General features: G+C 33.0%; 3 protein-coding genes and 1 long non-coding RNA gene across 4 annotated transcripts; 1 reads left to right on the top strand and 3 right to left on the bottom strand.

Annotated features, from left to right (window-relative positions):
- Positions 1–199: 199 nt before the first annotated feature.
- On the bottom strand, positions 200–4213 carry LOC11444724 (putative MO25-like protein At5g47540). Its single transcript, XM_024782622.2, has 11 exons — positions 3835–4213; positions 3585–3746; positions 3381–3499; positions 2962–3036; positions 2532–2625; positions 2399–2458; positions 1574–1642; positions 1235–1333; positions 879–923; positions 674–776; positions 200–584 (listed from the first exon to the last, which is right to left on the bottom strand). Exons 2-11 carry the CDS (start codon positions 3744–3746, stop codon positions 514–516), a joined length of 897 nt encoding a protein of 298 aa, XP_024638390.1. The 5' UTR covers positions 3835–4213; the 3' UTR covers positions 200–513.
- Positions 4214–8791: 4578 nt separating this feature from the next.
- On the bottom strand, positions 8792–11652 carry LOC112421382 (uncharacterized). The gene is made up of 2 exons (XR_003011674.2): positions 9922–11652; positions 8792–9193 (listed from the first exon to the last, which is right to left on the bottom strand). It is a non-coding gene; the product is annotated as an uncharacterized lncRNA (long non-coding RNA).
- A 5132-nt stretch (positions 11653–16784) lies between these two features.
- Positions 16785–19314, top strand: LOC11444188 (probable galacturonosyltransferase 12). Its single transcript, XM_003610513.4, has 5 exons — positions 16785–16956; positions 17057–17103; positions 17253–17843; positions 18184–18486; positions 18689–19314. The coding sequence occupies exons 1-5, from the start codon at positions 16785–16787 to the stop codon at positions 18968–18970; spliced, it is 1395 nt and encodes a 464-aa protein (XP_003610561.2). The 3' UTR covers positions 18971–19314.
- A 3071-nt stretch (positions 19315–22385) lies between these two features.
- LOC11435797 (cysteine proteinase inhibitor 5) lies at positions 22386–23011 on the bottom strand. The gene has a single exon (XM_003610510.3). The coding sequence runs from the start codon at positions 22825–22827 to the stop codon at positions 22474–22476; it is 354 nt and encodes a 117-aa protein (XP_003610558.1). The 5' UTR covers positions 22828–23011; the 3' UTR covers positions 22386–22473.
- Positions 23012–25122: the final 2111 nt, after the last annotated feature.

The raw sequence follows: 25122 nt of genomic DNA, 5'->3' as shown, positions 1-25122 counted from the left end.
ACTCCAACCTACTCAATATCCTATGGAACATCTAAAAAGCATTTAAATGTTTCATATTTTTCTTCAAGAAAATGTTTCACAGTGTCAAAGAGAACTTCAATATAAAAGATATGCGCTTGAGGACCAAATTTTGTGCAACCGAATTTTGCACAGAATTTGTTAACGCAGTAAGTTTAAACTACATTTCAAAAGACCATCATACAGTAGTAAAAATAAATTAACCCTATAATTTTTAGCATGACCTTTGCAATTTATAATCTCCTGAGTTGCTACGGTAAAGTAACACCAAGAAAGTTATATACTTCTATCGCATGTATCTCTTTTGAGCCATTTATTTTTGTAATAAATTTACAGAACCAAAATAAAATTATGAAACTCAAACATAGAAATGTGTATGAAATATTAATGTTAACTTAATGAAGACTAAAAGAGCTGTAACAATAGACGACCAATTGAAATGAAAGGGCACAGTTCAACTTGCTACTTGACACAACACGGAGCTCATGATGGTCCCTACTCCTTAGGTTCAAGAGCAGCAATTTCCTTCATAACCTGAGCTTTGTCAGCTTCAAATTGTTCATCCTCTGAACATCCCAATAAATATGTAAATTTAGGAACATGGTACCATCAAAAGAAATGCAAAACTCTTGACAGATAACGTCTAATCCCTTACCTTTATCAATTTTCAAGTCGCCTAACAGCCTAAGAAGCTTGCTTCTGTTCGCAACAAGTATACCAATGATTTCAGCCGGTTTCTTTTGGTTAGCAGCAAATAACTGTTACGACAAGAACACATCAATACAGAGAAGCAGAATTTGAGAGGCAAAACACTAAGAATAACAATTATTCATTGTTAATGTTTTGTAATTAAATAATACCTTGAAAACATGAAATGCTTCTATTTGTATGCTCTTGCTTGACTCCTGCAGAAAAATATCAACAATAACCCATTAAAAGTCAGTGTAAACATATAAGTAACTAACTGACTAACTTTTGATTCAATGTTAAATTGTGTGCTCATCATAAACCCAATAGTGACCATATCAATGTTTAGTATTCACTATGAATGGACAGATTAGATGGAACAGTAAGTACAAAAGATGTTTTGCAGTTCATAAAATCTATCCCCTCCCCCTTTTTGCTTTTGGACAGGGAAGGAGACAAGCAAGGCAAGAAGACAAGTTGTGACTCAGAGTAACATAATTCTTAAGTTGAAAGACAGGAAAAAACATACCCTCATGAGATTCATTAAAATCCTTAAGTTGTCTCTAGAGCTGACATATCGCGTCATTACAGCTGCATTTGAGCGATCAAGTAACATGTCTCCCAACAACTGTAAAAAGAGAGATAACAACATAATTACACATCAATTTAACGGGAAACAATATAATAAAAGCAGCATTAGCAGTGCATTGACTTGTTTATTTTTCAAATTTATACTTGATAGGCCAAATGAACTCAGAAGTGGCATTAAACAAGCAAAATTTAAAACAATTTGAAGAGGCAAATTCTTTCTCTGAATCCCAGACACCTCTATGCTGGCCTAATTCAAGCAAAAAAAATGACAACATACCTTCACAGCTTGTCGCCTTGTAATGTAATTGGAAGATTCCAATAGCTTGGAGTTATATTCATCAAAAAACTGAAAAGAATTAGCAATAAAAACAAATGAGTTGTGGCCGATAAGTAAAATGGAATGACAGATCAAATATGAAATATTTGGAACTAAAACATAATATAATGCTTTGTTTGGTTTTAGAGAGAAAGTGCAAGGAAAGATAGTAATAGGAAAATATGTAAAAGGAAAAAAAGAGTTGAGTTTCATAGCTGTTTGGAAGGAAAGACAGTGAAAAGAAAGAATGCTAAAACTTTTCTCCTTCTCTTGTTTGATTGGTACAAACTGACACGGAAGAAAAAAGTATTTGTGTAAAATGACGTAAATATTTAAAATACGTGAATACTAATAGTTGATAAGGTTAACTATTAAAGATATAAGGTTATTATGTTAATGATAACAGCTACAATATGCAGCCTTTTCTCATGTTTTCCATCCAAAAGGGAAGAAAACGCTTTAACATGTAGGTCCTGCATATTATTCCACTCCCTCTGTTGTAAGTTGCAAACCAGAAAGTAGAATGGATCTCAATTATTGTGTATTCATTTATGAGATTTCCTTTCCTCTCTCTTTCGTACGTTCCAAACAAATGCTAAAAGTGCCCTCACCAGCACCAAGTATTAAACTACATTAGTTTATTACTGTAAGAACCTTCACTAATTGAGAATACCACCCATGCTAGGAAGAGGTGGGACAGGACAAAAAGTGGCATGTCAATAGACAGCATATAAACTAAAAGGGTAAATATTTTCTAATTAAATTCAGTGGGTACGGGGAACCTACCCATTCATAATTGTTGGAAAGGAATTCAGCTACAGTGGATTTGTGTCTCGTCATGAGTTCCTGCAATAAAATAACATGATACAACACCAAACTTTGTGGGCAAAATGTGCATGACACCAAAACTAATAACTACCTTAAAAGTTGCTGCAGCATCTGCAGCTATGTCAAAATTTGGAAGTTGAATGTAGTCAAAAAACTTCTTCATATGCGGTGATTCAAGAACATATCTGATATAAAACCAAGATTAACCGCTAAGTCACAAAAGTTGTGCTTGAAAGAAATAGCATACCTATGACAATTTACTTTTCATCTATCTACGGTCAAGTTTTTGTATACACGGTATCCTTCTCATTTGGTAATTAAAACAATTCACATTGAAGGTGTAATTATACGGACGTATCGGAAACAAAAGCATTTATTAATGACTTTCAAAACATGAAACAAATCTAACGTGATTAAAACCATGACCAAGATGTTTGTATTTCCGTTGGAAAACGACAATCAGAATAAGTTTGAAATAACAGAAAACGCAAAAAGGAATTTTTTTTCTCCTTTTTCCTTACTTTGCAACGATCTGATGTCTTATACACTCCCTTAACATTGCACCATAGTGCAGAGCCATCTCCGGGTTTTCATAGCTGCGAAAAAAACAATAATTAGTCAACAACATATTCTAATCAATCGCAAAAAAAACAAAATTTCACAACAAGCATCCCAATAAGAAACAGAAGAAGTCATATGCACATAGTAATATGAACGCGACATGACTAATTCCCACAAAAAATACATAAAATTCAGCCAATATTTCAAAATCGGATTTGATTTCAATCCATTTGGACAAGCCAGTATATTAAACAACAAACTATAAGTCAAACATCAAGAGACTAAAATGTTCATCCAACAATTTTATTCTATTTTTTAACAAATAAATGTTCATCCAGCATTCTTTTAACAAATAAATGTTCGTCCAATGATTAATCACCTAGATACCAAAATATCCATAAGATCCAAATTTTTCTCCAAATAATCAGATGCAATCAGCTTGGATTGAACTTGTTGCCTCTGTAAATTTGCAACAACTTGAGTAGCATCTTTCCTAGCCTGCACAATCCCAAAATCACAGATATGATTAAAACAAATGCTAATATCATAACTCATAATCCGTGTTAACAAAATTGATAACTACCTCCAAATTCAATTTTGGAAGACAGTGAACAAGAAGTCTCAAAGTGTTTTCGTTGAAGAATTCTTGAGTCAACTGCGAACAAGCTTCAGGAACTGGTTCAGCTTCACTATTTCCATACAGAATCGTTTTCATCTCTCTCAAATTCTTAAACAACTCGATCATCTAGTAATAGCAGAAGAATGAAATAAAACAAAATCAGAATCATCAACAATGAAGAAATTGAAATTAAAGAGAGAGATTGAAATTGAACCTTCTCATTATCGCGTTTGTTATCAGAAGAATTAGAATTTTGAAGGAGACGGAGAAGATCTCTAGTATTACGAACAATGTCGGAAGGAGTACGGGGCTTAGGCTTGAAGAGGCTCTTAGATTCGGTCGGAGGTGGTGGTTCAGAGTAAACCACCACCTCTGACGAAGAGCCTCTTCGAAGCCCCTTGGGTTTAGAAACGCACACACCTATTTTTACAGATTTTGATGATACTTCATTTAAATGGATTGCGTTGGGATTTTTGATTCCGATCGACTTCTTCTCCTAATTCATTTCTATCGTTCGTGCTCCGTTTTTTCAACTATACTGCTGTCTTTTGGTGATACTCCAGAATCATATGATCAAACTAATTTTATTTAATTACCCTTTCATGTTCTTTGGCTTTCCCGTTTTTGTCCTCAACACCTGTCCTTTTCGTGCTAGCCTATTCCTCGCCGTTTCTCTATAATCAAAATATATGTAATTTTAATATGCTTGCTTATAATACTCTTAAAAATAAGATAAAAATCAGATATACTCATACTTTGTCGGTGTACACTTATTTAACACATACAATAATATTGATTTATGAATATGAAAAATCATATATTTTCATATATTCAGTTAGACAAAGTTATAAATGGTTGGATCACTCCTCTAATCAGCAGAACATGTCCCCTAAAGTGGATTTGACGTGTAATGGTTTCATAAATCTCAAGCATTTTTTATGGTTGGTGATGCATGACAATCTCCCTACAAACGCTTTTAGAAGCTCGAGACATCTTACCATTAACAACACATGTCATAGGTGTGGCTCCATTTGTTGAAGATGGCATGCATACTCTTCGTGACTGTCCTAGAGAAATGTATATTTCAGGTAACTTTCATTCAATCTTTCTGAATGACCTCTTTATGAATGATTGTCAAATTTGATTCAAACATCATGTTATGCTTAACACATGACCTCTTTTCGTAGTTACTTGTTGGGAGATTCTTCGATGGTTCATGATCTTAGTCACTCATAAAAACATCCAATCCATCGTCACATTCGTTGGTATCCCCCCCGTAAATACTTATTTAAAAGTTAATGTGGATGGTTCCTCTTTCGATAACCTAGGGAATGCGGGTTTTGGCGGTCTTATAATAAATCATCATGGAGGAGGCTGGATTCAAGGTTTTTCTGGCTCATGCAGTAGAGCGTCAAATTGGTTTGTTGAACTCTCGACAAATTTGTGAGACCTCCAATTAACTTGGGATCTTGATTATCGATCTATTATTTGAAATCTGATTCTAAAGCGGCTTTGGACTTGATTGCTATTGATCATCAGAATGAATTTCATCATCATGCAGCTATTCTTTTACTCATTAAAAAGCTCTCCTCTCTTTATTGGATGGTTTCCTTTTCCCACACATTGAGGGAAGGTAATTAATGTGTCAATTGGCTGGCTAAATATGGGACCGACAACATTGACACTCTGAAGATTGGCTGGCTAAATATGGTTTCCTTTTTCGACTTCTTTCAAGTTTTTAGACACTTTGTTGCTTAATCTTTTGTTTTTCTTTGTGATAAAAACAAATTAATTGATGTGTCAATATATTATTTAATGTATATGTAAAATAATTATACATCCTATATTAACTAAATTCATAAAAAAGTCCAAAATAAAATACGGTAACCCAAAAAAAATGATATTATTTTTAAGGGTCCTACTAACCGGTGCCCCCGAGGCACGGGTTAAGTATACCATAAAAGTGAATTTTACCATAAAAGAAAACTGTTTTTGACTTTATTATAAATTAATTACACAATTTCAATGCATTAATTACTATATAATTTTTTTTTCATATCCTTAACGAGTGCCCCGGAGACACCGGTTAGCATTTCCCTATTTTTAAACAAAGTTTACTTCTTTTTTTGTCTTTAAAGTATTTTATCTATCATAACTATGTATGACATACAAAAAGTAAGTATTTTATCTATTATAAATATGTATGACATACAAAAATATATAAAAGCGAGAGCAAATTTTTGTGTAAAGTATACTTTATCTAAATATTATATTTATAATTTTATGATTTTTTAAGCCAGTCAAACAAATGGACTTTTTAATATACGACTATACTTGATGCTTCATTTTCGAATCAGTTGGCTGAATAGAACATGTATTGGAATATGTATCCGTGATGATGAAGGTACCTTTGTGTTGGCTTCAAACTAAGCCGCTCTCTCCTGTGTATTTTGTTGCCGTGGGAGAAACCTTGGGGTTTATTCCACGCCATACAATGGTTAAGTGACATGCAATTTGAAGACGTCGATGTCGTCTTGGATTCAAATATTACAATAGACTCCTTCCATCTACGTTAGGTTGATGTTACAGAATTTGGAGAAACACTTCTCAAATTCTGAGGTCGAGTTCAACAGGCGACAAACAAATGAGGTAGCTCACACCCTTGCCGGGGTTGCCGCATTAACCGCTAGTCCCACTATTTATTACCGTATACCTCGTTGTATAAACTCTCTTATTATTAATGAAATGCTATAAGCATACTCCTTTTCTTTCAAAAAAAAATATATATGACTATACTTATATATAAAATTGTTACAAATTTTGGTGTATTTTTAAAATAAAATAAAAAGGTTAAATATGCTTTTAATTCTTATAATTATACCAAATTTTCGTTTTGGTCCTATAAAAGTTCTTTTATGTTTAGTCACCACCTTTAGTTTATTATTATTTTTTTATAGAAATCACCACCTTTAGTCTTTACTTTTAAATCAACTCATGCATATTCTTCATATTTTTTGAATGAAAAATTTAAGGAATGTTTGTAATTTTTTTAACAAAACATGAATCAAATATAAATTTTTAAGTGCCAAAACAACCAAATGAATTATTAAAAAGTGAATTATTTTATTAAGTGACTCAAAAAAAAGACATTAGTAAAATGTGATTTGTTTTCTCATTGTAAGTATCTTCTTCTTAATTTCAATTGTTACTATTGGAGTCAATATATCCACTCTTATAAAATAAAATAAAAACAAGTAATATTTAAATGTATTTTATCTTTATAATTACTTTGATTGGATTATTGAATAGGATAAAAATTCAAGAAAAAAAGGTAATATAAAATTCACAATGCTATATATAAGATTAATACAAAATAAACTTAAACCAATATATACTCAAATTTTACACGTGTTAGAAATATTCAAATTAAACTAACACAAGTAATCATGGCTAATTAACACCGATCTAATGGTAATATAGAGATTTTCGATTTTGAGATCGAAGGTTGGAGGAGTCTTTTTGGTGCTTTTAGAATAATGTAAATATTGATATTTTTGTGAGCGTTCTCTAAAATGTAAGATCTTATGCAACAACCCACATTTTTTTTCTCCGTGAATAATTTTAATTAATTGAATATTTCCTAGTCCCAACTAGCTCATGTTGTCCTATTATTAATTTATTACCACTAAATGATGAGTTGGATGTACTGAACTGTACTATATGAAGATTCCTTGTTGATTGAGATATGAGAATGGTGATTGGATTATATGGTTTGACGCTTAACAGTACAACAATATAAGTAGATGTACCCTCATTCCTATATACATATGTGTGGTAAGTAAAAATGTATATGATTCAAACCAGTTAGGTAAATTCTCCAATCTATATATAGGACGGTAGGGGGTAAGTCCATGGTAAGTTACAAGATTTTTTTTTTTTTGAATAAAAGTTACAAGATCTAATTATGTTCAATTTTACCAAATTAATTTTTCGGCCAAAACAACATGCAATATGCACATCAAGTTAGTTAGAATCTAATAGTTTGTTTAAGTGTACAAACATATCTTATAAAAGGTATTGTATGTGTAATCAAGTTCAGTTAGTCAATCAATAGTGTTAGTAAATACTAAATACCGTTACACTAGTAACTCAATTTTATTCCTTTGTAATTTGCTCCAACGGTGACATTTAGGGTGGGCAAGGGAAAGAATTCCCCATTATAGAAAAGTTGATTTTGACCATTAAATCAAATAAAGAAGATAGTATTATCATACTCTCTAAACACAAGATTATTTTTTCACACCATCTTCCACCATCACTCTAACAGCATTGTCGTACCTTTTTCTTGCTTCATTTCAATTTCTTCAACTCTGATAATCATACTTCTTAAATTGCTTCCCCATCTTCTTCCTTTACTGCCGACAACCTATTTCAACTTTCAACCACTTACCCATGTATTTTTTTACTTTTGCATGTAATCAAGCAAAATAATTGGATGAACATTCCATATCTGAAGAAAATCGGGTTTAATAGATATGTTCAAACATCCATCTTCATCGTAATAATCGTGATTCAAGTCACACAAATGAATATATTACTATTTTGAAGGTTTATGGGTGAGCTTTATAATTTTTCAATTTTCTAAAATTAAACAAGTTTGAACAACATCTATGAAAGTTGTGTCTGTCTTTGAAATTGGGGCCTTAACTACAAGGAAATAGGAAAAATCACGCAAGAGAGGGGGTGGATTTTCATTTTAAAAAATGGGAGGTTGGTATAGTTGTACAGCTGTTTCTGGCGCCAATGGAAAATCTGGGTTGGTATTCAAGTGACGTCATTAATGGTTGTCGTTGGAGGTTGAAGACAAACTAAAAAAAGATTTGTGTGGATTGACCATGATAAAATCAGTACTCCACTTTAATCTAACGGTAAACAAACAACTTTCCCATGGTGGGAAATTATTTCCCTCACCCACCCTAAATGCCACCTGCTCCAACATGTATAAGTTGCCTATCTTCACGGGTGGCATTTCGCCTGGGAGAATGGCAAGTTCTTTCCCACAATGGAAAAGTGCCATTTTTCTAAGACAGGTCGGTTCAGAAAGGAAGAGAGATGATTTCTATAATAAATGAACCTGGGTGAATTGCATTGGTAAGTTTCCTCAAATTATGGGTGTATTAATAAGTTTCCACAATTATTGCTTAGTGGGTTTATTGAGATGATTTCTATAACAAACTGAGTTATTATTTTGACTAAATAATTAATGGGTTTAATGAAATCAACAGTTTCAGGGAATAAGAAATGAAAAAGCTTGCACAAAAAAAAAAGGCACAAAACACGTTTGGGTCAAACCCGGGAATGGTCATCAACCTCTGAACCGGGTCAAAAACCATTGCAGAAAACGCAGAAGAGCGTCGATTCTGCGATCTTTCGATTTTCCTCGGCGAATCGTCCGCTCCGCTGTCGTTTCCGATCTCCTAACCGCTGCAGATCGGTGATGGCCATCGGAATTGCAAGATCGTACGATCTTGGGTGTTAGATCGCGATTTTAACAACCTTGGTCCTGTCAATGACTGAAAAGAATATATATAAGGTTTTTAAGTTACTTAATATTCATTCTAATAATGAAAACAAAGTTTGCTAATTATAGGAGCAGTTGTGTGGATGCTACTAAATCTATTCAAAGCAAATAATAAAAGAAATTGGTGGATAGACAAAGTTGAAATCTTAATTAATTTGCAGCTGATACACTTTACATTTGGTAGAATAAGAAAAGATGATTACACTGGGTGTATGATACACTTAACATAGTGACCGTAGCTAAACTAACAAATCTTAACTAATGTGCAACTAATACTATCCAACCTGTAACTAACTTTACAAACTTCAATTATATATCGAACATATCTCATACTATATCCAACAATTAGTGCTTGATGATTAATTTGAAATTAAAAAGAAAAGAAATCTCTCAAGCTATAAACTATTATAACCTTATGTCATAGCAGTACTCAAAGGGAAGATCATCAGAATCAGAAAACGAATGCCTTTTTTTTTTCATTTATTCTATGACATTCCATGCATCAGCAACATAAATTCGTTTTCAATGAATCAATGAACATATGTACGCTAGTGAAAGACAGAATTTTTCACAAAACTGCCAATATATCATAATTGAAATCTAGTCTTCATTGAAAGTGGGTAATGAGAAATGTAAAACAGAACCAACAAATCAATTAAGAAGATTGCATCAATGTATAATTAAAATAGCAAATCAAATCAGTTGTGACACATTGCATACCTTAATTCTCATCTTTAATCTCTTTCTCAGCCATGTATTGCGGTGTGGGTGGTGCGCGGCCAAGCTGCCAGTTGTGTGACTGGCATTGAAATAACCTTCATCTCCTCCCTGCAATGCACAAACTGGAAGAACCACACAGTATTTTCGGCCTTACAAAGTGAAAAGTTTTGGAAATCTTTAGTCTTTGGGAAAGTGACCTTAGTTTTAAAAGCCTTTGATATCACAACTCCACACCACCTATAAAAACTATACAGTCCCAATAAGAAAAAAGATTCAATTAATCTTTGTTTTCCCTCAGACACACACATTGATCATGGAAATAAATAAAAGCCAATAGGAAGCAGCAAATAAGGCATGTGTTAACAACATGAAATCTCATATATTAAAACTTAAAATTGGAGTATACAACAATCTTAAGTTCAACTATTTTTTTTTCCTAATAATATGGCATATACATTAGCACTGAAATCTCATTGCAAATAAAAGAAAAACTATCACTTGTCATCATATTAAAACTCTCCATTTTAAAAAAATCAAAACAATCTATAACAAATATATTAATTGATGCCAAAAGTTAAACAAATATAGAGAAGAAAATATGAATGGGACTAGCCATCAACAAACCTCAACTAAATTCAAGCGATCCTTTTATCATACACTTAGAATGCAAAGTAGCTTTGATCAAAGAGAATGACTCGTACCTGATACTAATATCAGACCACTTCACAAAGTCACAATCAAATAAAAATAATATGAGACCACTTCACAAAGTTACAATCAAATTTAATATCAGACCACTTTACAAAGTCAAAAAGTCTCGGGTAGAAGCTCAGGGAGCAACATAGTTTGCATAACCATACAATAGTTCCAAAATGAAAAAATAATTAGTTCTAAACAATTTAATAATTTGAAGAATATATAGTCACAATGCAAAAAGGAATGCGATTAAAATCACCAATATGTATTTCATCATAATCCTCATACACTAACCTCTCATAGGAACTGAAAATTGACCATTCTCTGCAACCAGAACACAAATAAAAAAATGATTTTTGTTTTCTTCAGGTTTTTCCAATTCACTCGATGCATACCTCAACAAATTTATATAGCTTCTCATCAAATGTATGTACTCATCTGCATACCTCAACGACTTCCAGAGATAACTTCTCTTGTTAATATCCGGTTCTCGTTTCTACGCATCCGATCCGTCGAATCCGCTCATATCATCGTCGTAGTTGGAAAAAGAGATGGAGGGTGTGTGCACTACTTTCAATGTAAGTTGTAAGTGTGAAAATGAGAGAGAAAAGAGAAGAGGTTCTAATTTGAGCAAGAAGAAAGTGTTGGGTCGGAATCGGAGACGGAGTCGGCGGAGATGAAATAGCCGGAGCTGGTGCCGCCATGGTAGATGGTGGTGATACGGAGGAGAAAAACTTCTGCTGCGATGTAAGTGCGTTAATGGGGTGTAGTAGGGTTTTGAGCTGCGGCGAGTGGGACGGTGCAGGAGAGAGTGGATGTCGAGGGTGTTAGTTAGGGTGATATAGAGGGAGTTTAGGGAGGATGAGGGAGGCAGTTGGAGTTTTTGGGGTGATAATTTGTGGAAGAGGAACAGAGGGAGAATAGATACGTATGATGAGGAGAGTGGGTTCGAGAGATTTTTGTTAATGAGGAAAGAGGAGAAAAGGTAGTGGGAAGTTGTTTTTGCAATTTTGGTAATTAAATATGGTAGACAAAATTCATCAATACTCCTTGGTATCCAGCAAATTATATCGTACCTTTTCTTGAGCAGTGCGCAAGACATTGGAAATACTCCATTCGTCCTTAATTATAGGACCCTTTTAAAAAAATAACGGGAATTAAGATAGTGGATATTTGTATTAAATATGTTTGTAATTACTATTGTTTTTACAATTTTATCCTTTAAAAGAGAATTGGTTTATGTTTTCATCATGATATTTATTGTTGATTGAAGAAAATTATGTATAATAAATAAGGGCATGCATGTAAAAAAATAATTAATGTAGTTGGAAATAGCAAAGGAATCTTATAAAAATGAACAACAAAAATTCTCAAAAGGGTCTTATAATTAGGGACGGATGAGTAGTTGGAAGGACACTTAGAGCATACACATCGGTTGACTTGGTGGGTGGTTTCACCAAAACCAATAACACTTTGTCAGGGTTGCAATGATAATTCACTTAATTTTCTAGTTCTTTAATTAGCACCGTGGCTCTGCAATACCACGGTTCCTTTCTCTGCCATTCTATCAACTTTCATTTTTTAATAATACTTTATGAGTTAAATTGATGAAAAAATAATTTAAAAAGCTTGTGATAATAAATTTAGAGTATATTATGAAATTAGTGGGACCAATTGTAGAGTTTTGGGTGAGGGGTATGGATATTTAGAAAGTGTAGTTGAATAGTTTAAATAATTGAGAAGTGTGAAGTAATATAATATATTAAGTAGGGTCCATTTATACCACCAAAATAGGTAGTATGGATGTGGATGCTCTTAGAGCATCCACATCCATACCACCCATGTGTGTAGTATAAATGGGTCCCACATAATAAATTATATTACTTCACATCTCTCAATTACTTAAACCACTCAACTACATTTTTTAAATATTCATACCACTCATCTAAAACTCTAAAATGGGTCCCACTAAATCCACAACCATCAATCATAATGTGACAAGTATGTGTTAGGTGTACTTTATATATTTTTTTATTCTAAACCACCGTAGTATTGCAGTGGAACGGTGGCAATTTTGTGGATGCCTTTCAAACCCAAATATCCACAATATTCTGACACAATTGCTTTTGCATCAGTAAAGACACTCAATTTTGCTACCGATAATGATGCTCTTAGGAGTTTAATAAGCTGAAGGGTTTATTGTTAGATTTGAAATTCAAATTTCAGCATTAAATGTACATTTTTCGCCCATAATTTAGGATTATGATTTTGCGTTTATACTCTACATTAGGATTAGATAATAAGGATAAGGATAAGTTATGGATTTCTCCAATTTACTATATAAAATCTTATCTTATCCTTTATTTGGAGTCTCTAATTCACACAATTATTATTAATTATCTCCAATTTACTATATAAAATCTTATATCATCCTTTATTTAGAGTCTCTAATTCACACCATTATTATTAATCAGATCTGGATCGTTACAATTGTCTTGGTAGTTTGAAGCCAATGTTGATTTATTGACTTTGAAATCAATAACGATATAAACCAGTGTGTTAATCAATATGGTTGTATTGCTCTTATTTGATTTCTGAAATTTGTTTTTATGTTTTTTGTGTCTCCATATTTATTATCTTTATGAACATTCTTTAATGTTGTCGTTATGTTTTTGTTTTTGTTTGATATTGGATAATCTGAAGCTCCTGTTGATTCTCTCATTTGTAAAATATTGTTGGTATCCACCCGCGTGTCACGCACGGGCACTAGACTAGTTAAGCATACAAGTCACAAAATAAGTAGAAACTGTTGCACTAATACAACAAACTAAATACACAAAAGTATAAAAGAGAATTTACTTTGGCATAGAAAGATTCAGCTCTAAAATAATCTTTATAGGAAATGCAGTTCTTTAAAATTCTGATAAAAAACTAAATATTTTGTAAAAAATATTTATGAATTAAAGTCTTCGGACAAACCATATCTTAGTAAGTGGCATTTAACATGAGAAAGGGGAATTAGTTTCCACCATAAAAAAGTTTTTTTTTTTAACTATATTAAAGAAGAACATAGATTTTATGATGGTCAATATGCACTATATATTTTCCCCTCATCATCTTCAACCCCATGAAAATGCAAATCTGCAATTCACCACCACCAAATTGTCAAACAGGTACGCAATTTTTCTATGCATATCTTGTATGCATGTAGTGTAGCTTTTTGTTGTCTTGTTGCTTTTCATACATGAATCATAATAATAACTATATTTCTTGTTTATAATTATGTACATTTTGTTAAGTTTAAAAGTTTGTTCTAGTAGTAAAAAGTCAAAGCTTGAATTTTGAAGGTATAAGTTTGAGCTCCATTATTGTCACTCGACAAAAGAAATCTTACTTTTTGGCTATAAATTAAGAGATCATATATTAGGTGTTTGGTTCACAGGTTTTGAAGGGGAGGGGAGAGGATGGGAGAGAATATTTTAAATTTTTTGTGTTTGGTTCAATTTTTAGAAGGGGAGGGAAATGAAGGGAAGCAAAATCCCTCATAAACTCATTTACTGCTCCCCTTCAAATTGGAGTTTTTTGGAGGGGAGGGGAGGGAAAGAAAGATGAGTTAATGCAATTTTAATTACATTGACATAATTATCCTTATATTTATTTTTAAAAGACAAAATCATCATTATTAAAAATTTAAGTGTTTTCAACATATTGCTTATTACCCTCTTTTTTATAACATGTCAATGTCATTTTTTTTAACGAGAACCACATATTCATGTCTTCTAGTTTTTATTTTTTTTTACTAGAATTCACTTTTTTTACTAACATTGCTTTTATTTTGATATATATATATATATATTATAATTTTTGTTGCATTATATATTAAACATTATTAATTTGTAGCAATTTTTTATATTTTATAATATTTACTATTTTTTATAAATATTTTGACAATAATTTTTTTATAAATATTTTTATATTGTATTAGATTATCTTAGAAGTGCTATAATATTTATGAATACCTAATATTTTTTTGTTAGAATTTTTGTGTTTGGTTATTTATGGAGTTTTCGGTTATTAAGTTATCATGTTTAATTTTTCATGAAGTGAATAATTTAAAAATCATGATATTATTTTAAGATTAGAGGGATAAAAAAGTAATTTGGTTTTAAAATCTCTTCCCTCCCCTTGTGAACCAAACACATATTTAATTAAAATCTCCCCCCTCCCCTTCCCTTCTATCGTTTGAACCAAATATATATTTAATTGATATATCTCTCATTCTCTTTCCTCCCTTTCCCTTCCCTCCATTAAAACCCCTCCCCTTCCCTCCCCACCATTGAACCAAACGGAATGTTTCAACGAGACCTAAAACAACTTCATCCATTTATGAGTTGATGCAAAGTTAAAAAACAAAACAAAAAAATAACACTAATCTTGCTATAAAAAAAAAAAAGAAAAAAAAAACTAATCTTGAATTTGTATTTCCTTCTAAAATAATCTCTACGGGACGCGTAGTAGACCGAACAAAAACAAGTCATGCCCTGAGGCACAAAAATCTATCCCTAACCGTAAGATGATGTAATAAATTAGATTTGTAATTATAATAAAATTATCTGTTAATGTAATAAATTAGATTTGTAATTAAAATAAAATTATTTGTTAATATAATAAATCAGATTTGTGCAACTTTTTGAAAGATTTGTTTATATTTTTGTCATTCAGAAAGTTTTTTTTTTTATCCTGATTAGTAATAATGTGGCTTATTATCTCTTATAAGCTTCATCTTTCTCCATAATTAGAGGTTTTGATAATTGTGAAAAGAAGTTTGAGAAAACAAAATTGACAAAGTTTGCCAAACAGGTACGCAGTTTTTCCTATTTTCGTATGTATGTGGTGTAGCTTTTTATTGTCTTGTTGCTTTTCATATACTAATTTTTTTTAAGCCAAAAAAATAGATTAAATAAAAACAAAAGTATTTGGTTTTATTGTTTTTTTTTTTGTCTATGGTTTTATTGTTTATAATCATGTATTTGGTTAACTTTAGTGTAAAAATGCAAGTCTTGACAATTGAAGTTTTGAGCCTCAACTCCGTTAGTGTTTTTAGAGAAAAGAGTTTTATTTTTTGGCTATGAAAGCTGACGATTGTTTTAAGGACACTTTTTAGGGATTTCTAATAAAATAAATGTTTATTGAAAAATTCAATTAGTTCAATTTTCAATACATTAAACTCATCAATTACTATAAAAACTTAAGAAAAAATGATTTAAAACTAAAAGTGTGTGATCCCCACGAGCATATATTAGTTAACACGAACGTGGACGATGTAGTATGTACGGGTGAAATTCGAACCCTAGGTTTCCTACTTATTCATATGTGAATTTCTAACGATTAAACTGGTTGATAAAAAAATAAATTAAAGGTGTGTTGATTTTTTTCTTCTTCTTTACCTTCGATACAATGAAAATCGAATATTACTTAAAAAGCCCGATCCCCAATTTTTGTTTTGTATGAATTAAAAAAATTATTATTGTAACAAGGAATTGTTAAGAACAGGTCTTCATCTTGTCAAATAAATTAGTAGTTAAAAATCCTTTTTATTTTCTTTATAGTTTAAATAATTTACCTTTTGGTTATTGTTTCTTTTGAGGTAAAACAAATATTGTTAAATTTAAATAAAATTTAATATAATTTATATATACTCACATAGCATACTAATTAAACTCATTTAAATATTGTTTCTTTTATACAATTAATCATGTACAACCGTTTTAACTAACAATGTAGGGTGTTAATACCTTTCCCGCTTGTAATTGACTCTTGAGTCTTGAATTTGATTTCTTGTTTGAGATTAATATTTGTTGGTCTTTTTCATTTTTTCATCAATTAATAAATAAATGAAAACTACTCATTCATCCAAGAGTTGATAAATTGATGATACACCTCTGTCATTCTCATGAAAATTAAGTCCTAACACTTGATATATCAGTCTTGTGATTAAATAGAGCTTGAGCACCCAAAATGAAATCATATTTTTACAAGAAAACTTTACATGGACTCTTGAAGTTTTCTTTTGTTGTTGATCAGGTGGTGACTTGCCTAATCAAGGAAATTAGTACTAAATCCTTTGAAGAGAAGTATTAGCGGTGCTGTTTTTGCGTTTGTACAAAATGCTGTTAAAGCTATCAACATATTTGAGGCATTTAGTTCCACCAGGAATAAGGTTGAGGAAATTCATCAAAGTGATTTTTTACCTAGTGTTCTTCACTTCTCTTCTCGGGTTTATGTTTAATTTGAACGCAGTTGATTGCAGAAATGGTGAAAACAAGTGCTCTAACATAGGTACATTTTCTCTTCTCACTCTCTATTATACACACATGCATTAACATATAATATATCAAAGCATGTATGTATGTGTATTAACTGAAAATAACATTTGCAGGAAGAAAAATTGGGCCAGAGATTTTGGGAAGTAATCTGGAATCACCTGTAATCTCCTGAACTCTTATAACTAAATTAATACATCCTTGAATCCACGTGGTATTTTGAATTAGAGGAAATTAGAAGATAAATATAATGCAAAGACAAAAAGTTTTCAAAGTTCAAATCTCATTACATTATGTTGATCATTTTCTTAGGTAACCTCTACGGAACAAAGTTTTAGGACAGCGAAAATACATGAATATTTTTATCGTCATGTAGCATCGAATAGCATACCGGAACAGCTTCATTGTCTTGACTTGACGCTGGCAAATGAGCACGCCAACAATGCAGCAGCACGCCTTCGGCTACCATCTGCAGACCTTGTTCCTGCTCTGGTTGACAATTCTTACTTCCACTTTGTTCTTGCTTCAGACAATGTGCTTGCTGCTTCTGTGGTTGCAAAATCACTTGTTCAAAACAGTTTGCAACCTTGGAAAGTTGTTTTGCATATAATTACAGATAAAAAGACTTATAATTCGATGCAGGCTTGGTTTTCACTGCACTCATTATCACCTGCTATAATTGAGGTCAAGTCGTTGCAAGATTTTGATTGGTTTAGAGAGGGAAAAGTGTCTCTTCTAGAGGCAATGGAAAAAGATCAACATGTGCGGTCGCGGTTTAGAGGAGGTTCATCAGCTATAATTTCAAATACTGCCGAGAAGCCGGAAGATATTGCCGCAAAACTGAAAGCGCTTAGTCCCACATATAGTTCAGTGATGAATCATATTCGAATATATATTCCAGAGGTAAAGTCGAAAGCAATAGGAAGTAAGGTTTTGTGTGAATAAATAGTTTACTTAAGTACTTATAAGCACTTTATAACATAGATGTTTAATATGTATAATCCATTTTTATAACAAAAGATCAAATAAAGTCAAACTGTTTTCACATAAGCTATAAGTTGTTTTCATAAGCTAATCAAGAGAGCTTATAATATAATTTTAAAACAGCTTATGGACAGGTCATAAACTTTTTTCATAAGCTATCTCAAAGAGTCTCACAAATGTTTATGTCATTAGATAAACTCAAATAAGTTAATCCAAACATGTACTAAATATCCATTAGCCTTTTCATGTGATGTAACAGTTATTTCCAAGTCTTGACAAGGTGGTCTTCCTGGACAATGACATTGTGGTACAAACTGATCTTTCACCTCTATGGGATATTGACATGAATGGAAAAGTCAACGGAGCAGTAGAAACATGCAAAGGGAAAGATAAACGTGTGATGTCAAAGATGTTGAAAAGCTATTTGAACTTCTCCCACCCTCTAATATCTAAAAACTTTGATCCAAATGAATGTGCTTGGGCTTATGGCATGAACATTCTTGACCTTGAAGCTTGGAGGAAGACCAATATAAGCTATACATACCATTATTGGGTTGAGCAGGTATATTTATTTTTTATCCTGCTATAATATTGTAATCAGTATGAATCAAAATCAGTTCCCGGAATTTACCACACACACACACTTCGCACCAATCACCTGTGCTAATCCTCAGTGGTTACCATACAGGAGATAGGGAAGTAGTAAATTACTATTAAAGAAAGATAGTATCATAATTAAACTATTTTTGTGATGTTTTATGCAGAATATAAAATCAGACCTGAGTTTGTGGCATCTAGGGACATTGCCCCCTGGATTAATAGCATTCCATGGTAATGTCCATACTATTGATCCTTTCTGGCACATGTTGGGATTGGGATATCAGGAAAATACAAATCTTGTTGATGCTAAGAATGCCGGGGTAGTCCATTTCAATGGCTGGGCAAAACCATGGCTAGATATAGCTTTTCCGCAGCTAAAACCATTGTGGACCAAGTATGTTGACTTTTCAGACAACTTCATCGAGAGCTGTCACATTAGGGCGTGATTTAAGAGTTGATGAAAAGGTTTTTGTATGGAAGGGAAGACGAAAATGAGAGGATTTTCAAGTGCAAGTTCATCTAAGAAGAAATTGACACAACAATGAAATGGCAAGATGCCCCCTTCTTGTTTTAGATTCTTTTTTTTAGTATTCAGTTGAATTTTTTTAATTCTTTTCCCCCTCTTACTCCATATATATTGTAAATACTAAATAACTATTTGTGGATCATATACACCTTAACTCTGCAACAATGATTATACGATTTTTTCAAACAAAAAAAAAAAGCACATTCAATCCATGTATTTTATTCACGTAGCTCATTTCAAATCCAAGCACCATCAGAGAGAGGATTAATATATCTTTCGTCATCCTTTCAATAAGATATGTACGTACTGCATCATTATACATCTCGCTAATATCTGAATTCGGTTAGTGTGTTTACAAATGAAAATATGGTTGCAGGAAGGTTAAAACAAAATCATTGTTCCTCTTTTCCTCCCTTGATTGTTTAAACATTTGCACTAGTAAGAACACATTCTTCACTGTTTTGCAAAGCCTAAAACAAGATAACGTTATTGTTTGCCTCATTGGATTATCTCAGAACACAGTAGCGACTCCTGGATAACTAATAAAAGTTACCAATTTGTTGCCATGGGCTTGGCCTTGTGCAGCAAATGCAGCAGGGAGTGCAGTGGAGGCAGGCAAGAAACTAGGTTGTGCATTCACCAATAAGAGAAGATTTCAGCTGCTGCTCCCCTATTTCATTTTGAACAATTGGCAATTATTGATTATCAGTGTAAATGGTTAGAATGTAAATGGGGGAAGCTTTTGTACTAAGAAACAAGTTTTGTATTCTCTAATTTATTAGACTATAAATGGTAACCAATCTCAGATTACCTAGGTTCAGCAAAATGGCAAACCTTCTGGTTGGGAGTAGAATAAAATTTAAGGATGGTGTGGCCTAGTTTCCTCGCTAAGATTTTTGTGAAGCACGCTGTCTAGGAAAGGAACACTTGTATAGAAAACATTATAAGCAATCAAGATTACAGAATTGTTGAGGCTAGTTCTAGAGACACAGAAAAAAATTGAAAATATTAATGAATAAAGAAAAGAAAAAGGAATGTTTTAAAAGTCTGGCCGGAGATCAAACTGGTGACACATTCGGTTCATGGTTCAATTGGTTAACTGCGATTGAGCTGGATGGCAAATAAATAGGTTAGAGACATAAATCTGATAATGAATCATTACATTTGTTAAGTATATCAGCTGATCCACACGAATATCTTTAATTACCAGCAAATTGATGTGGTAAAACACAGAAAATTGATTTTATTGTATAGGAAATACTAAAGCCACTTAAAAATGTGGCCCTTGGTTACAAGAAATCTTCACATGGGAAAGACCAATAGTTACTCTTGCTGTATCCCTGATAATCAATCACCTAAATGTAAGTTCTTATTTGCTTTCTCTCTGAATTTAATTGTTTATTTTGCTTGCACGTATCTATCAAATTCATTGTCAGTGAGTTAGTTTTGCTAGACATGAAGGTAAATAACATTAGATAGACAATGCATCAACGAAACAAGGATTGTTCACTGTTCATGAGATGATGCAGAGATCAAATATAGCAATGTGAAAGATATGATCTGTACATATTTTCAAGTCTGACAAGGTAATTTCTTGTATGATATCTTAGTGAAAATTGAAACATACTTATATATAAGGATTTCAAAACAATCATTTTAGTAGAGGACTGTGAAGAAGCATGGACACTACTCAAATTAGACGTGTCTTGGTGTGGACACGTGTTGTGTCCGACACCGACACATTGGAACCGGTCAAAGTCTTATCAGAGTCAAATGTCCTAATTATTACAACATATGTATAAAAAAATATAGGCTTAAATATGTATTTGATCCCTGCAATTAGGGGTCGTTTAAAAATTGGTCCATGTAATCGTTAATCCTTGCAAACTACCCTTGCATTGTTTAATCATTTAAAATTTCGTCCCTATTCCCAGTTAATCACTGCCACGTCATCAAATTAGCAAAATGACATTGGAATTGACAAAAATACCCCTTGACTCATCAGTTCAATGCGAAAAGACTAAAATACCCCCTGGCTTTATCCTCCAGCATTCATCCTCTTCTTCTTATTGCCCAGAATTCATAGCTTCATCATCTTACAGTCCAAAAATTCAACGGTTTTTCATCTAGCATCCTAGAAATTGATCGGTTCATTATCTTGCCATTCTGATTCACACAAAACCTCGCCGAAATCACCAAAATTGAATATTCTCAAATGTTAGAGTTTGAAACGGTGGAACGAGGTGGAGTTGACGGCGACTGCGAGCGTTCCGCCGAGATCAAATATAAAGAGGGGCACTGATGAAAGCGGCGCCGCCGTGTCTATTCCATGAATCCGTCTTCTCAGGTGAAGTCGTGGTGGTTGTAGAGAAGGGTTTTGCCTTGGTTTCGCAGTCGACAAGAACAACAAAATCAACGCACACAAGGCCAGGTATTTAGGAGTAATAGTTTTGCCACCATGGGTTGCTCTTGCTGTTCGTCTAAGGCCAGGTATTTGGGATTATCTAAGAGTGAATGTGCATGCTCTTGTTGTTGAAAATTTGCAACCAGCTGAGTTTCTCAAATTCAAGGAAGAACTTGTTGATGGAAGGTATATAATCAGTAAATTAAGGCTTTTATTAGTTGTGTTTTGGTTATATTTTTACACAAATTATGAATGGTTTTGTTCAACCATGCTTTCATGGATTTGGTGATGAAGATAGATTTCAATCAAAAAATTGAAAAAAAAATGATAGAAATATGACAAAGAAGTCTTATTGTTCCTGGTAAAACAAATCAATAACAGTAGCAGAAGGATGTGATAACGAAAGGACACACCTTGATCAGTTTCAACATGTTACTTTCCATAGCTAAAGAGGTGTGTACAATCAATAATTGTTTGAAGAAAAGTGTTGATTAGTGGTGTTCATTGTTAAGTGCTGTTGGGAGAAAAGTTTTAAGATTTATGAAGAAATAATGTTGCAGAGAAGTGAAGGAGGGAAGATTTTAAGAAGATTGAACACATGGGTATGATGGTCTTTTTACGTTTGTCTGTGAAGTTCAAGGGTATTTTCGTCCATTTACGCCAAGTTTTGTTGAGTCCCACTGCCACGTAAGCAAATCAGTGACGTGGCAGTTATTAACTGGGTTCAGGGACCAATTTTTAAATGATTATACTTTGAGAGGGTAATTTGCAAGGATTAGTGAATACAAACCAATTTTTAAACGACCCCTAATTGCAGGGACGAAATACATATTTAAGCCAAAAATATATATATATTCTAAGTGTATGTTAGCATTTTTTTTCTGAGGAAGTTTGTAATAGATAAACAATCATATCAAATCATAGTTCGAGATTCACATTCCAATCCATAAAGTTTTATTGATATGATAATAAAACATATATAAGATAATCATTACATAATAATCAACGTTCAATAATATTCAAGCATGAACAGGTACAAAGGAAGTGAGATTCCTGAAGTGCTGCCATATCTTCTCCCAAACAACAGCTTCGTAATTCTTAGAATAGGAACCATCGGAAGCGGAAAGGGTGAGACGGTAATTAGTCCCAGCAACCACCTGAGATTCACCGTTGATAACTTTCTCGAACTTCAGCTTCGCTCCACTTCGCCTGTCATACTCAGTGACGGCGAAATTGGCGATTTCGGTGACATGAGGATCGTTGATGTCATCGATGGGACTCCATCCACCAGGCGCAAATTGATTCCTCGCCGCCGCATAGGAGAACAGAACAACAACGAAGAGAAGAACAAGAAGAAGAGTTGGGTTTCTCATGACTGTTATCTTTTCAAGTTTCGCAAATCGTGCTTGTGTCGGTTGTTCTTGGCCTGTTTATATATTGATATTCATTGATTGCTTGTACGCACAAGTTATTTTAAAAGTTAACACTAACTTGCCATATAAATAGATGATTTTGAATTGTAGTTGGAAAGCATTTTGAACGAGGGAGGATTTCTTTTTGTACGCACAAGTTAGTTAAAAGATAAGGAAGTTGTTACTCTCTCTTTCTTAAAATGTTCATGTCCGAGTTAAGTCACGTTGAAAAATACACCGTGAGTTAACTTATGTTAAAAAAGTTAACTGTAAGTTAACTCATGCTCAAAAATACAATGTATAAGTTAACTCATATTGGAAAAGTCGAGCGTGAGTTGATTCGCGTTAAAAAATGCAATGTGTAAGTTAACTTATGTTAAAAAAATCAAGCGTAAATTAACTTGCGCTGAAAAATGATCACGTAAGTTAACTTATGTTGAAAAATTCCAACGTGAATCAACTCACGCTGAAAAATGCACAACATGAATTAACTCATGTTAAAAACGCTAAAAAGGACTCTAACACGCTAGACATAATTAAAGGAATGAGTAATTTTAAAAGAGAAGAGCAATTTCCTAAATATAATAGTAACTTGCCATATAATACTAGTTGGGGGTGGCATTTAATTTAAGAAAGGCTAGTTTTTTCCCACCATGGAAAAGCTTTTTCTGACCATTGGATCTAATAAAGAATACATCTTTATCATGAACTCTCAATATCAAATCTCCCTCACTTTTTCTCTCCACCTCCTCCCAACAACAAACTTCCTTCCACACCATCGGTGGCACCTACTCTTCCACCACCACCACCCCCTTCCCCAATAAATGGATCAACCCAATAAATGGAGGTGAGGGAAGATTTCATGATCTCACCAACTGGTCACAGTGAAGCAACTCTTAGAATGACTCATTTTCTAAAACCCATTTCAAATTCCATTCATGAACCATCACCTTTTGGTTTTAACCCATCATCATTGTCTTATGTGTTTGATCCAAATGAGTGGCCTTTGAAATTCCATTTCAATGGTTGGCGTCACCCACAAGAGAAATGGATTTATTGGGTTGATCCATTTATTGGGGAAGGGGGTGGTGGTGGTGGAAGAGTAGGTGCCACCGATGGTGTGGAAGGAAGTTTGTTGTTGGGAGGAGGTGGAGAGAAAAAGTGAGGGAGATTTGATACTGAGAATTCAGGATAAAGATGTGTTCTTTATTAGATCCAATGGTCAGAAAAAGCTTTTTCATTATGGGAAAAACTAGCATTTCCCAAATTAAATGTCACCCTAGTTGGGCCTCGCCCATAAAATATGATATGGAATGGTAGTTGGAAAGCATTTTGAATGAGGATTTATTTTTAGAGTCCCTCAATATCTTTTTGTGTTGAATAATGTTTGTTTTGTAAGTTATTTTTCAAATGTGTTAAAAATTAGAAGAAGAAAAATACATTCAGAAGTTATTTCCTAATTTATTAGAGACCTAGAAGACATGTAAAGGACCCTAAAAAGAACAGTTGAATACCAACTACCAATCCGACACACAATGTGAAATTAGGTGGGTTAAACCTCCATGAATTGCATATATGATTGAAAATTGTTTTGCATAGATCCATTTTGTTTTACATTTTAATAATTTCAACCTTTAATAATTTCAAAGTACAAAAAATTAGGATTGAAAATGACGTTATTAAAGTGGATTTAAATGGATGACGGCGACCCACTATTGAATTAAGTACCATTTGGCATCAGGTCATGCCACTTTTAAGGAATTCTGCTCTTCTCTCGCAAGTTTTGTTCACACCCAACCAAACTGATCAAAATACTCATGCGTTAGTTAATTAACGTATGTGTAAAACAAACGTAACTTAATTTTATACATATGTGACTTAAGTCACGCCGCATAAGTTAAATCACACAAGTATTATACCCCGCGTGACTTAACTCGCGCTAGTTTACTTGTTGTTGTTTTTTCTTCGGCATTCGTGATTGCTTTTTGAAAAATGAATCAACGTTGGTTGCCATAAATTATAGGCAAGTCTACGTTAAATTGAGAAATCTAATTTCCCATTCCCAACCCAAAAAGAAAACATTCATATGTTCCAGATCCCAATATTAATACAAACCCAAGAGCTTATAGCACACAAAACTACGACAATTGTGTGGATGCTACTGACATGTGTGTTGGCAAGTGAGGACATAAGACATTCATATGCTATTGGTTAGAGATAAGGTGGCATTTAGCTTGGATCTATTGAAGTATTGGT

Source organism: Medicago truncatula, chromosome 4 (assembly GCF_003473485.1).
Source record: "Medicago truncatula cultivar Jemalong A17 chromosome 4, MtrunA17r5.0-ANR, whole genome shotgun sequence".
Lineage (NCBI taxonomy): Eukaryota > Viridiplantae > Streptophyta > Magnoliopsida > Fabales > Fabaceae > Medicago > Medicago truncatula.
Note: the sequence above shows the minus strand (reverse complement) of the source record. Positions and strands in the feature narration are given on the sequence as shown.